Raw genomic sequence first — 14,079 nt, forward strand, 5'->3', positions numbered from 1 at the left:
AGGAATACAGATAATTAGATCTCACTGAGGCCCTTAAAAAGGCAAATTTAAAAATTATAAGTTTTCTTTCTTTCCCCTCTGTATCATATTTACCTTTTCAGGTTTCTCTCGATTTTTGTGGTTGGATATCAGACTTTCCATTTAGCCCCGGTCTTTTCTGTGCAAATACCTGGAATTCTTCAATTTTGTTGAATGCCCATACTTTCCCTTGGAAATATATAGTCAATTTTGATGGGTAGTTGATCCGTGGTTGCAGGCCCAGCTCTCTTGCCTTTCTGAATATTGTATTCCACGCCTTGCGGTCTTTTAGTGTTGAGGCTGCCAGATCCTGTGTGATCCTGATTGTTGCTCCTTGATATTTGTATTGTTTCTTTCTGGCTTCTTGTAAGATTTTTTCTTTTGCTTGGAAACTCTTGAATTTTGCAATGATGTTTCTTGGTGTTTTCCTTTCTTGATCAAATGCCGCAGGTGTTCTATGAATCCTTTCAATGTCTATATTGCCCTCTTGTTGTAGGACTTCAGGGCAATTTTGCTGAATTATTTCTGTTAGTATAGAGTCCAGGTTTTTATTAATTTCTGGTTTTTCAGGAAGACCAATTATTCTCAAATTGTCTCTTCTAGACCGGTTTTCTTGGTCTGTCACTCTCTCATTGAGATATTTCATGTTTCCTTCTATTTTTTCAGTCTTTTGGCTTTGTTTTATTTGTTCTTGTTGTCTTGAGAGATCATTAGTTTCTACTTGCTCAATTCTAGCCTTTAGGGATTGATTTTCGGCCATAATCTTCTGGTAATCGGCCATAATCTTTTGGTTTTCGGCCATAATCTTCTTGTTTTCGGCCATAATCTTCTGGTATTCCTTTTCAATCTGGTCATTTCTTGTGTTCAATTTGCTTATCAGTTCATTTGGTTTCTGAGCCTCGCTTTCCAGTTGCAAGATTCTACCTTTTAAGCTGTTATTTTCTTGCCAGATCTCTTCCATTTTCCTCAGAATCTCAGATTTGAACTCTTCCATAGGTTGTGAGGAGTTTTCCTTATTTGGGGAGGGTCTGGATGGTTGTTTGTTCTCCTCCTCTGTTTGCTCGGTTGTCTGGATTTTCTCTGTGTAGAAGCTGTCGAGTGTTAAAGACTTCTTTTTTTTTGTTATTATTCTTTCTCTTCTGAATTTCCTGTAACTGGTTAGCCATCATTAGCCCAGCAGCTTCTCAGGTTTATCCTCGCGCTCAGTCCTGAGGTCTGAGTTCTAGTTTTTTCCAAGGTCAAGCCCCCTGGTGGATTCCCTTGCTTGAACCTCTGCAGGAGGTTTCTTTACAAGTCTCAGGGAGCTACTTCCACAGTCGTATACCTGTCTGCACTGGTTCCCCACTTAGGCTTTAGTTCCTGGTTGTGTTTGCCTCTGCTCAGCCAGCACCCACGCCTCTGCTCAGCCGGCGCTCCGCTCCCAGCGTCCGCTCCCGAGCGCGCGCGCTCAGATTTCGCGTGCGTTCTTGACTTAATGGGGTCCTAAGTCTTGCTGCTCTCAGGAACAGGTCCCGGAGCTGCTGATGACTCGATGGGTGCCCCAAACTTGCTCTATTTCTTTTTAGCTGGGTTCAGAGCTATAGGTGAGTGTGGAGGGGGTGGGGGTGGGGCGGTTGCTCAGCTCGCGCTTGAGTGAGAGCCCTTTTTAGCTTGGAAATGTCTCGATTCCACGTACCTTCCACGCTGTGCCCTGTTGTGGGGTTCCTCCGTTCGTCTGGACTTGTTTTTATGTCCCCTTGAGGAGTTTTGTGTGTTTCGGTCAGGAGAGGTTTAGAGCTGCTTCTTACTCTGCCGCCATCTTAACCCGGAACAGTCAATATAATTTTACAATATTTAGTCTTGGTTGTTTGTTGTTTTACTTTCTGTTTACATTGTTGTAGCCATTTTGTAGATTGTTTTTCTTGTTGTGCTTATTTCATTTTGCATCAGTATTTATGTCTTTCCATATTTCTTTGTAGTAATCATGTGCATTGTTTCTTTTTTAAAAAATTATTGATGTTTTGTGTTTACAAACATTTACAGATTACCATACTCTATGAGAGTTGCGTTGTAACAAAGTAAAAGAGTTAAGTAAAAGTAGAAGTACAATGACCTCATTTGAAAGTGCATGTAGTATTCCATATCTGTAGCATTCTTACCTCTCTATTTTAAAAAAAAAATATTTTTTTATTTAGCCCCTTCCTCATTTTCTATACCATCAAAGGCATCATCCAGCAGAACTTATAAATTATGTTTTTTGTGTTTCCACCTCTCAGTTCATTATCTAGAAGTGAGTGTTTACAAATTATTCCTCAAATATTAAATCAGTAGCTGTATATAATAATGTTCTCTTAGTTCTACTCATTTTACTTCATTATCTCATGTAGTTCTTTTCAAGTTTAAAAAATAATCTGCTCATTGTTTCTTATGGCGCTGTAGTATTCTATCACAATTATGTTCATTGTTTCTTACAATACAGTAATATTCCATTATATTCTTATGCCACATTTTCTTTAACAGTTCTTCAGTTGATGGGCATCTAATTTATTTCCAGGTCTTTGCTACCACAAAAAGTGCTGCTGTAAATATTTTGATTTATATGTGACCATTTAAAAAATGACTGAACTCCTTAGGATATATGTCTGTTAGTGCAATCTCTGGGTCAGAGTATGGTCATTTTAGTCACTTTCTTTGTGTAATTCCAAATTTTTTTCCCAAAATGATTGTGTTAATTTTCAGCTCCATCCAAAATGCATTAATGTGCTCCTCTTTCCACAGATTCTCAAACATTGATTATTCCCATCTTTTCTCATTCTTGCCAATTTATTGGCTGTGAGGTGAAACCTCAGGGTTGTTTTGTGTGTTTTGTGTTTTCCTCCCTCTCTCTCTACTACTTTATTTCAAGTTTAATAAGGTTGTACTTTTCCTATTATGAAATAAAAAGTTTGTAAGTACTGTATTCTGCTATAAACTTGTTAAAGAAAAATAATGTGCATACAATCTCCTCTCTTATTATTAGTGCTTTGGAACATTTATATGGTTATAAATATTTGCAGTTTCTCTTTTGAGACCTGTTTATTTATAACCTTGAACCGTTTGTCTATTGGAAAATTACTTTTGGTCTTAAATGTTTCTGTTATTTTTACATAATGGATATTGGACCTTTAGCCAGATAATAGATAATGAAGAATTTTTTCTCTAATATGACATCTTCTCTTTATATGCTTGCATTATTTCGTTTAGGCAAATGCTTTTTACGTCTTAAATGAAAATTACTTCCATATTTTATGTAATTATTTTCCCTTCTCTGGATGAGAATTTGCCCCCTACCTTTAGCTGTGAAAAATATTTAGTTTTCTCTTTTTTCTTCTATTAAAAAAATTGCCTTTAATATTCAGGACACATGTCCATTTAAAATTTATTGTGGAATATAGTCTAAAGCAGTGATTCCCAAAGTTGGTGCCACTGCCCCCTGGTGGGTGCTGCAGCGATCCAGGGGGAGCAGTGATGGTCACAGGTGCATTTGGGGTGGTGAATAACTGTAAGGGGGTGGTAATAGTATGTGACAGGGGGCGCTAAGTAATATTTTTTTGGAAAGGGGGCGGTAGGCCAAAAAAGTTTGGGAACCACTGGTCTAAAGTGTTGGGCCGAACCTAATTTCTGGCAGATTACTTTGAAGTTTTCCCAGCAATTCTTTTCAAACAGGAAGTTCTTTTTTTTCAAGTTTTTCAAACACTCAATTATGTTGAATTGTTACTTCTCTTTCTTCCTTACTTAATATGTTCCATTGGGCTACTTTTGTCTTTTTTTAACCATTAGCAAATGGTTTGATGTTTGGTGCTATATATTATAGACTGGTCTGGTTGTATTATTTCCTGATATTTCCATTATTGCATTTGGCATTCTAGATCTTTTGTGTCCCCAAATGAATTTTGTTGATAGGCCCAACTCCATAAAGTATTTCTTTGTTAGTTTAGTCGGAATAGCAAAAATCCATTAATTAACTTTGGTAGTGTTGTCATTTTTATTATTTTGGAATGGCCAAAGCATGGATGTTGGTTATCTCTTCAGTTACTTGTCTTCCTTTATTTCTGAAAAGTGTTCTGGATTTGTGGAATATTCTATTGTAGACAGTAATCATTAATAGTAGTCTACATGAAGGTATAGATACTTAACATAATCTCTTAAACTTTTAGGACATTGATTATTCTTTACATTATCCTATAACCTTTACTGTTCCCTCCATCTCCTGGGATTTTTCACAAATATATGTAAGCCTCAAAGGTATACTTATGGAAATATATTTGTCATAGTAAGACCTCATAAAATTTTGCTTATGTTGTTTGATAATACCATGGCTCCTACCTACTTAGTGATATAAAAGACAACTCATTCACTAATACACAAAAACTAGGTGTGATCCATGTCTCTTGATATCAGTGTTATATTAAAATGTTGTTAATAATGGTTCCTCTTAAGACAGATTCTTTTCTTTCTACTAATAAATTACTTTTACTTCTTTTTTTCTTTTTAGGATATTTTGTCAGCTATTAAATTGATCAAATTGCTACTTAAATGCCCTTCAAATGGAGAGAAAATAAGATCTTTTTGGGTGGTTTGCCCTCAGATAATCTCAGCTTTAACTGTAAGTATCTAGTAATTTGATACAGTTATTTAGTTATTTTACTAGGGATTTTATCAGGGAGTCCATTAGCTTGGTATTAAAAAAATTTTTTTTTGATATCTATATTTCTACATGATGATTTTCCTTTGTAATTTTATGTATTTTATGCATTTAAAACATTGTTCTGAGAAGGGACACAGGAGAGGTTAAGAACCTTTCCTTAAATGATACCTTTCCCTTTTTGTTGTAATTACCTTCTTCATTGGCTTAAGACAAAAGAGAAAATATTTTATATGGCCTCTATCTTTTGGATAAATTTTTAGAAACATAATACGATGGTGATTACCACAAGAGGAAATCATTACTATCTACATGTAGTATTTTGATTATACACATGCAACAGTATATCCATTTATTAGGATATGTTGGGTTGAATCCACTAAATTACTGGATAAAGAAGGTAGAGGAAAAGTTTTTGGTCATTATTAGGTAGCATTGAATGACTAAGGCAAGAGACAGCATGGTATAATGGTCTGGCCATGGAGTTAGGAAGATCTCTGATATATATTAGGTGTGAAATTTTGCCTTTAGTCATGTAACCTTTTAGTTTTCCCCGGCAATTTTCCAAGACCAAGTTGTAGATGAGTTGTCGATCTGCTGTTAGTAGAAGAGGTTTCCATATTATAAGTTAGTTACGTAATGCCAATAAAGTCACAGTTCTAGGTAGGAAAAAAATGGCCAGAGTAGTGAACTCAGTATATAGGAAAAAAAATGGAGACAGTATATTTTCTTTCTTTCTTTTCTTTTCTTTTTTTTTAATTTTAAACCCTTAACTTCTGTGTATTGACTTATAGGTGGAAGAGTGGTAAGGATAGGCAATGGGGGTCAAGTGACTTACCCAGGGTCACACAGCTGGGAAGTGTCTGAGGCTGGATTTGAACCTAGAAGCTCCCGTCTCTAGGCCTGGCTCTCAATCCACTGAGCTACCCAGCTGACCCCCAGTATATTTTCTTTTGCTGATGTTGCCTACTTAGGATAACTGAGAAAGGATTTGGGGAACTCTACCATTGTAGAAAATTTTGCTGGAATTGATAATGATTGAATTAGTAAAATTTAGTGTATAATAAGAAAGTAGATTTATTTATTAGCCTTGGATGCTTTAGATGGCAAGTTAATATTAAATTCTTACAAAAATGTCAGTTTGACATCCTTGAGTATACTCAGGCAGTTTGAAAAGATTCATCATGGATCACAGCTTATTTTACAACAAAATTACAATGGTTTAATTAGGGAATGAATAATGTTTCTATCTTCTAAAGATCCTGAAATTGTTTCAACCCAGATTCTATTGAGCAGTAATAAGAATTACCACCTTCATTGGCCCTACTTGAGCCCTTTAATACACAAGAGAACAAATTACCCTAGTCATGAAAAGAAGTACTTTGTTAAGTACTTCTTCATTTATGGTGGAAGAAGATTTAAATAGGGGAACTAAGATAAATTTAGTATATTTTCTTAGACTCTCCTATTCTTTTTCTGTTGAATTTCCATTACAATATGAGTTACTCATGCAGTCTTTAAAATTATCCGTCTCTGGAAAGCCTTCAGAGACCCTAGACTCTTCAAGAAATAGCATTGGTTAATTTCACAATAAATTTATAGCATAATTTTTTTATTCTTGATTATTTTTGGAAGTTATTTATAATACTGTATTATTCCATAGATATTAAACTTACATTTCATCCATAAGAAGGTGGTCTGCCTCATTGGATTGGAAGGAATTCTAACTAAGCCTTGACCTGCCAGTCAATATCTGGTTTTAATATGTGCCCTGATTTTTCACAGATTAGTAATTCATTGTCTTTCACCATCCACTCATCTCTGAGAAATGTAAAAAGTAAACTTAAAACACTACTATATTTTTTGTTTGTTGAAAATGTAACATGTTTTGTTTGCACTGAGGCAAGCTTCCATGAAGCAAAGGACTTTTCAAGATGGATAAACATGGTAAATATTGATAGCAAAGAATGCAGAGTCCATGTTATAAGATCTTGAAAATTTATACATCAGTTTTCTTTACTTTTCTTAATTGCTTTCTACTGTGGTTTTTTATATTGGCTTTTGCTTTTCTCTTTACTGTTCAAATTTTTATCTTTCATTCTTTGTTTTCTGAAATGGGGTTTTAGTTTCTTTCTTTTTGTCTTTTCAGTTTCAGAACAAAGAAACTTGTCAGGACCAGTCCTTGCTTCTCACTGTTGTTGTGCCCATTTTAGACACGGTGGCTTCTTTGCTTCGTCAAGGAGAAAACATAATTAAAAATCCACATCATGTCAGCCTGGCATTCAGTATTCTTTTGGCAGTCCCTTTGGATCACCTGAAGCCTCAGGAATACAGTAGCGTCTTCTTAGGGATACATGAAGTACTCTTTTCCATCCTACAGTGTCACTCAAAGGTAAGGAGAGGACAGGTAGCAGGGCATTTTTTTCAACAATATTATTTTGAAGTCACAGGGTTTTAGAACAGCAAGAGACTAAACATCATTTAATCTACTCTCTTCATTCTATGTATAAAGAAACTAAAGCTCAGACACATAAAGTCACTAGCATATGGTTACCAACTCGATTCTCCTGACTTCTTGTCCAGTGATATTTCCCACAGAGAGTACTTTTAAAAAATTAATAAGAAATTTAATAAACAACAATAAAATTATAAATCAAGCTCTTTGACACCTCTAAATAATCATTCCACTTTGTTTTGAAAAAACCGACCAAACAAACCAGAAATAACTGAAATATCTCACGTAGATGTGCTCTTTGAATTCTGAGAACAAATAAAGTATGTGTAACCATTACAAATGAGACTAAAACATATATATATATATATATATATAAACATGATATTAAACATTTTGAGATTGCTGTCAGGCGTCTTCCCTGTACTGTTTTCTTTTTTTTTTTTATCCTGGGACTCCATTCTAGGAGCATAGGGCCACAACCAGTAGGCAATGGTTCACACAGTCACTCAGGGTCACCCAGCTGGGAAGTGTCTGAGTCCAGATTTGAACCTAGGACCTTTCGTCTCTAGGCCTGGCTCTCAATCCACTGAGCTAGCCCAGCTGCCCCTACTTAAGGTTGCAGTTTCTTTAGCAGATGTAGTTTTTACAGGGTGGGGTTGCTAGCCCCACGCCCAACCCTCCTCCTTTTTCATCCGGGCTAGGGACCGTCCTTGGCCCAGGAGTGGTAAGGGTGGGCAATAGGGGTCAAGAGACTTGCCCAAGGTCACACAGCTGGAAGTGTCCGAGGCCGGACTTGTTTTCTTTAGATACTGTGAATGTATGTCCTTTAGATACTGTGAATGTATGTATGTCCTGAGCTAAAGTCGTTTTCAAGAGAATTTCAATTTGTTTCAACTTGATATTCAGTAAGTACTTTCTGTGTGCAGTGTGTTGAACCAGGTAAGAGATTTAAAAATAATATAGATACTGTTCTTAAAGAAGTTCATTCTAACAAGGGACAGCTAGGTGGCACCATATGACATAGCTTTATGTTTTTTTTATATATAGCATCATATAATAACATATCTTATTATAGTTTTACTAATAACTTCCAAAAATAATGAGGCCCTAGGTGGGGCCAGGACTTAGAGGAAGATCTAAGTTTAAATCTGTGGCTTGATACACTAATTGTGTGACCCTGGATAAGTCACCTAACCCTGTTTGCCTCAGTTTCTTCATCTCTAAAATGAGCTGGAGAAGGAAATGGCAAACCACTCCAGTATCTTTGCCAAGAAAACCCCAAATGGATTCATGAAGAACTGGACATGACTAACCAACAGATATTTTACTCAAAGAAGTTCCCATCTAACAAGGATGGATTTGACATGCACACAATTAAGGATGAGTAAAAGTAGAATGCATTAAGGGCAAAGGATAGCTCAGGAGATAACTTGTTCTGAGAAAAGTGGGGAGTCAAGGATTACTTTCACCTGAGGGTTTGGAGGGAACCCGGAGAGACTTAATGAATGATATGGCATCTGAGTAGTCCCTAAGGGAATAGAAGGCCTTTAACAGAAATCTCCTCCAAACATAAGGGATGATATGGGCAAAGCTATAGAAATTGAAAAGAAAGGATGAGAATGGAAGTAGATAATACACATTTGATTGGAATAGAGAACAAACAGTTCTATGAGACCTGGTTACAAAAGTAGTTTGATAATAGGTTGTGAATGGATGAATGAAAGAACATTTAAGTACTTGAAATGTGCATAAAGTGTCAGTCAATAAGCAGTCATAGAGTGCCTGCTTTGTGCTAGGCAGCATGTGCTAAGTGCTGGGAATACAAAGAAAGGCTAAAGACAGGCCCTGCCCATGAAAAGTTCAAAATCTAATGGGAGGGAGATAACATATTAAACAATCCATAACCTGGAAATAATCAGCAGAAGGAAGGCGCCAGGATGAAGCATTTCTGGGACAGTAATCCTATAGGAGGTGAGATTTTTGCTGGGACTTGAAGCCAGGAGGCACAGAGGAGGAGGGAGAGCATTTCTGGTAAGGGTGACAGGCAGTAAAAAGGTCCTGGTCCGAGAAATGAAGTATCTTGTTTGAGGAACGAGTAGGTCAGTGTCACTAGAGTGAAGAATATGTGAGGGGAGAATGTATTTTCATAATACTGGAAAAGGTAAGGGGAATGCTGGGTTAGGAAGCGCTTTCAGTGCCAAGTAGATTTTATATTTGGTTCTGGAAGCGGTAGGGAGCCACTCAATCAATAGCTATCAAGTAATTGAATAGGAGGATATCATGGCTGGATCTATACTTTAGGAAATCAGTGAATAGCTGAATGAAAGGTGGATTGGAGTGGGGAGAGTCTTGAGGTAGAGGACTCATGAGCAGAGTTATTGCAGCTGACCATGTGTAAGATGATGAGGGCCTGTACTATGGTAGTGACAGTAGCAGAGGGGGAAAAGGGGCATATTCAGGAGACATTGTAAAGGTGGAATCATTAGGCCACTGTAAAAGTGAAATTTGGGGAATGCCATTCTAAAAGTGTATATATTTCTATGGACAAGGGAAATGTATCAAAACTACATTTCCCGTGGTCCAACTGGTTTCCGTTTCCGGTCTTGGGGCTTGGGGAGGCCAACGTCTTGACGCAGGGGAGAGCTTAAATCTCCTGGGTTAGGAGGGAGTGGCCTCTTTTTTGCCAGTAGGCTTGCTTTTTTGCGAGTAGGCGCTTCCAGGAAACAGGAGACAGTAATGGAGGCGGTAGTTTTGAATGCTTACAAGCGCGTGGTCTAATGATTTTATCTATCAGCATGGCTTTAATTAAAATACTAATTTATATATTTATACCAGCCTTTATCATTTTTAATATTTATCAGCCACGGACACAACTTGGATATAGAGGGTGAGAGATAGTGAGGACTTGGGAATGATGCCTAGGTTATAAGCCTGGAAGAGGCAGGGTTGGAAACCTTTGATAGTAAGAGGAAATTTTGGAAGTGGGGAGAGCTTGGGGGAAAGATAAGTTCAGTTTTGGACAGATTGAGTTGAAGATATCCATGGGACATCCAATTTGAGATGTCTAATAGACAGTTGGAACTACGAGACTAGAGGTCTGCGGAGATGGATTAGTAGATTTGGTAGTTATCAACGTAGAGATGATAATTGAATTGTGCTATTGATAGCTTCAAGAGAAATAATATAGAAGGAGAAGAGAGGAGGGCCCAGGACAAAAGCCTAAGGAATACCTACTGTCAGAGGGGGTGATCTGGAAGAAGATCCAGCAAAGGACACTGAGAAAACGTAGTGAGATAGGTAGCGGGTAAACCAGGAGAGAGAGGTGTTCTGAAAACCTATAAAGAAGAGGATATCTAGGAGAAAAAGGTGATTAACAGTGTTAGAGGCTACATAGAAGTCAGTAGGAATGAGAAGATTCAAATAGATAAATAAGACAGTCTGTCAAGAAACTCACATTCCAATAGGGGATATTGCATATAAGACTTTAGCTGCAAGTCAGATGGGAAGGTGTCATGGTCTTAAGGGTGTAGTGGGAGAACCTCTTCTTTTATTAATGTTTCCTCATGTATAATTTTTAATTTTTTTCCCCAATTGACAAATATTTTTTTCTCTCTCATGCCTCCCTTCCCTACATAGGGTGAGGAGGGGAACAACCCTTGTAATAAATATTCATAGTGAAATGAACCAAATTCTCATATTGATCATGTCCAAAACTGTTTGTTTTATTCTGTATATTTAGTGCCATTTTCACTGATATGGAATCATATTGGGGAAGGGGAAGGGAATGTGTATTTATTAAATAGCTATTATGTGCCAGGTACTATGCTAATTATTAACAATGATCTTATTTAATCTTCACAATGACTGGAAGATAGGTGCTGTTAAAATGCCCATTTCATAATTAAAGAGATTAAAAGACTTGCCCAACCTTACTCATCTACAATGTCTGAGGCCATATTTGAACTTACTTCTGACTCCAGGACTCGTGCCATCTAGCCTTTTATCAATCTCTGGTGTTTAACTAATAATGATAATGCAAAGTACTTTGTGGAAGGGAATCTTCTTTTCTGAGAAAGTAGCTGTGACTGCATCATTTGCTAAAGCAGTTCTGCAACTTTCTAAGAGTATGTTTCTCAGGATAATAGCTTTTGGGATTGATCTACAAGAAAGACCAAGAGGTATTGCTCTTCCCAGAGCTCTTTGGCTTTGCTATTGGAGGCAGCTGGTCAGCAGTCAGTGTTGTTGATGATAGTATGTTTTCCATATTAACTTCTCCCCTTAATGAAACCTGTGGGACTCTGGCTAGAAGAAGGGCTGGCAGTACAGGGAATGTGACTCTTTTCCAGGCTCTTGGATTCAGGATGGACTACTTTCATCTGGGTCTGAGAAATGGTGGTGGTGTTTTAATTTCCTGGCACATTCCCTTAGAATACCTACTTATTTTGGCTTATGGACCTTGAATGCCATTTCTGATGATGACACATGTTATTGATTATATAGTTATTATTTGAACAAATTCATAATTGCTGTATTAAACATTGAAAATGGTCATCATTCCAGTTGCCTGATTCCCTTGATAAGACATCAAGATGTGGTGTAAAAATAATAAAAGCACAATATTAGACGTTAGAAGACACAACACATAGCCTTGGTTTTGCCACTAGCTACTTGTATGACTTTGAGTAGGTAATTTTATTGCCATGCTTCATTTCCTCATGAAAAAAGGAACAGATATTGAATTATGTAATCTCTTTATTAAAAGTTCCTTCCAGCTCAAAATAGGATCGTTTTTTAATTCTTGTTTTCCATTAATCAGGACATCCAATTTTATAACAAAATGCTTCTAGTCCTTCATGAATGGAAATCCTTTTGGGAATCAAGGGTAATTTTCTGATCTAGATGGAGGGCCACTTGACTGTTAGATGCATTGTGCTTTTGAGTGGTGATACTTTTCATTTAAAAGTTATTTTAAAAACTAATAGTTGACCCATAGTCTTTTAATTGTTATTTTGCAGGTGATGCTGAAAGCTCTTCCCTCTTTTCTGAATAGTTTTTACAGATTGGTATTTTCAGTTATGCATGAAGGACGTCAGAAAGACAAAGGTATTTTATACATATATGTGTGTTGATTATAATGTTTTGTATTGGTTTTATATAAAGTTATGGCTTTACATATGAAATGTTAAAAGAAAAGCTTTCCAAGTGTGTTTGCATGAATGCTCATTAAATTTTATTTGGATTGGGGCAGGTAGGCAGCACAGTGGATAGAGAACCAGGTAAACCTGAGCTCAAAACTGGCCTCAGACACTTCTTAGCTGTATGACCTTAATTGCCTAAGACAGAAAATAAGGGTTTGAAAAAAAGATATAAAAAAAGATTTAGATCTAAGAGTTGGTTCCTGAATTTAGGAACCAGATGAATTTTTTAGCTTTTGAGAATGGAGAATTAATGGAAGCTTAAAAATAAAAAGACAGTGATGTACTAGAGCTTTGGAGAGATAGAGACTGAAATTAGAAACCCTGATCTAGAGGGGATCCATAGAGGGACTTGAAGGATCGATCCAGTGGGACTGTTCCAAGAGGTGGCTGAACTCAACCAGCTAGAGTTCCTGTCTGGACTGTATGAGGAAGGGTAATGCCAAAGTACCAGTGGTTTTTCCACATGTCAAGGATGTTCTTATTCCCCTCTCTTTGGCAAGATAAAGGGGAGCAGAGCATAAATCCAAAAGGGAGCATGTTTGATAGCCCAGAAATTAGATTGACCCTAAGGCAGATTGCCATTGTTGCCTACACCAAGTGATACTTGCTATGAGTATTTTTTTCTTTTGAAGTTATTTTGGCTTAGTGGGGAAATTGAAGCATGCTTCTGAAATTTCAGGAAAGAATACACTAAAATACCAAATGACAATACCTGTTATTTTTTTAGTCTTCTAGGTAACTTAATATGAGAAAAATATAGACCTGTCAAATGAATTTTCAAAATAAGATTTGTATTAAAATATCACACTTTCATCAGATCCATCACTTAGTGGAGTTTGCATTTCTCACTAAGACTAATTCTTGATTGACACAAACTATGACAAATTTACATGGAGCCCAGCTCCAGCCATTTACCATTTTTGAGGTTTTGATTAAGATCTATTATTTTAAACAACTAAATATTAATAATATAAAGTCTTGGTTATCTCTGCCAGTGGAAGAGAGAAGAGGTATGGATAACACAAATCAACATTATCAACACTCTGACATACTCTCACATTTTTATTATATCGTAGTCAACAACTCACTCTTCCATGACTGTTCCTGACCCAGTTCTAGTTTGGTGTTACTCTTTGAAAACTAGGATCTTGTTAATCTCTGTGGTGAAGAGGAAACTGTTACTTAAGACAATACAGATAATGAAAAGTTAACTTTTAGCTTTCCTTACACTTAGTTTTCAACTTTAGTGTTATGTATTCTATAGCATGATACATATAGCACTAGGCTCTGGCTATTTGCTCATTTTATGCTTCGCTATGTGTAGTCTGATTTCCATGTATTTATCAACTTAGTACTCTAATTTTTTCTAAATTATTATATTGGGTAGATTTTTAGCTATATGAGTCTGGTTCAAATATATGCATTTATTATATTAACATATATCAGATTGTTAGTATTATTAGTATAACATATATCAGATTGTTAGTATTATAGCCAAACATATTGATATACTTCAGAATTAAGAGGAGAAAATTTGGATAAATGAGTTATTGGAACTTGTCATTAAAGACTGCTGGAAATAGCCAACTAGAAAATTGAGGCTTTAAATATTTGCTTATGCAAAATTAGATTGTCCTAAAAAACTACTTTAATTCTATGTCCTATGGATGCCATCATTACCCAGCCTTCACCATCCATTTCTCACCTTCTCTTATGTACCCATTTACTTTATCCTTTCTTTTTTT

General features: G+C 36.4%; 1 protein-coding gene across 1 annotated transcript in view; it reads left to right on the forward strand.

The window, feature by feature from the left end:
- Window positions 1-14,079, forward strand: part of URB2 (URB2 ribosome biogenesis homolog) — a 53,265-nt gene that overhangs the window by 16,688 nt on the left and 22,498 nt on the right. The window contains exons 5-7 of the mRNA XM_044673422.1: window positions 4,532-4,642; window positions 6,831-7,073; window positions 12,152-12,239. Of these exons, the coding sequence (XP_044529357.1) occupies window positions 4,532-4,642; window positions 6,831-7,073; window positions 12,152-12,239 (442 nt within the window). The remainder of the gene's footprint in view (window positions 1-4,531; window positions 4,643-6,830; window positions 7,074-12,151; window positions 12,240-14,079) is intronic.

The sequence above is a fragment of the Gracilinanus agilis genome, chromosome 4 (assembly GCF_016433145.1).
Source record: "Gracilinanus agilis isolate LMUSP501 chromosome 4, AgileGrace, whole genome shotgun sequence".
In the NCBI taxonomy this organism is placed as follows: Eukaryota; Metazoa; Chordata; class Mammalia; order Didelphimorphia; family Didelphidae; genus Gracilinanus; species Gracilinanus agilis.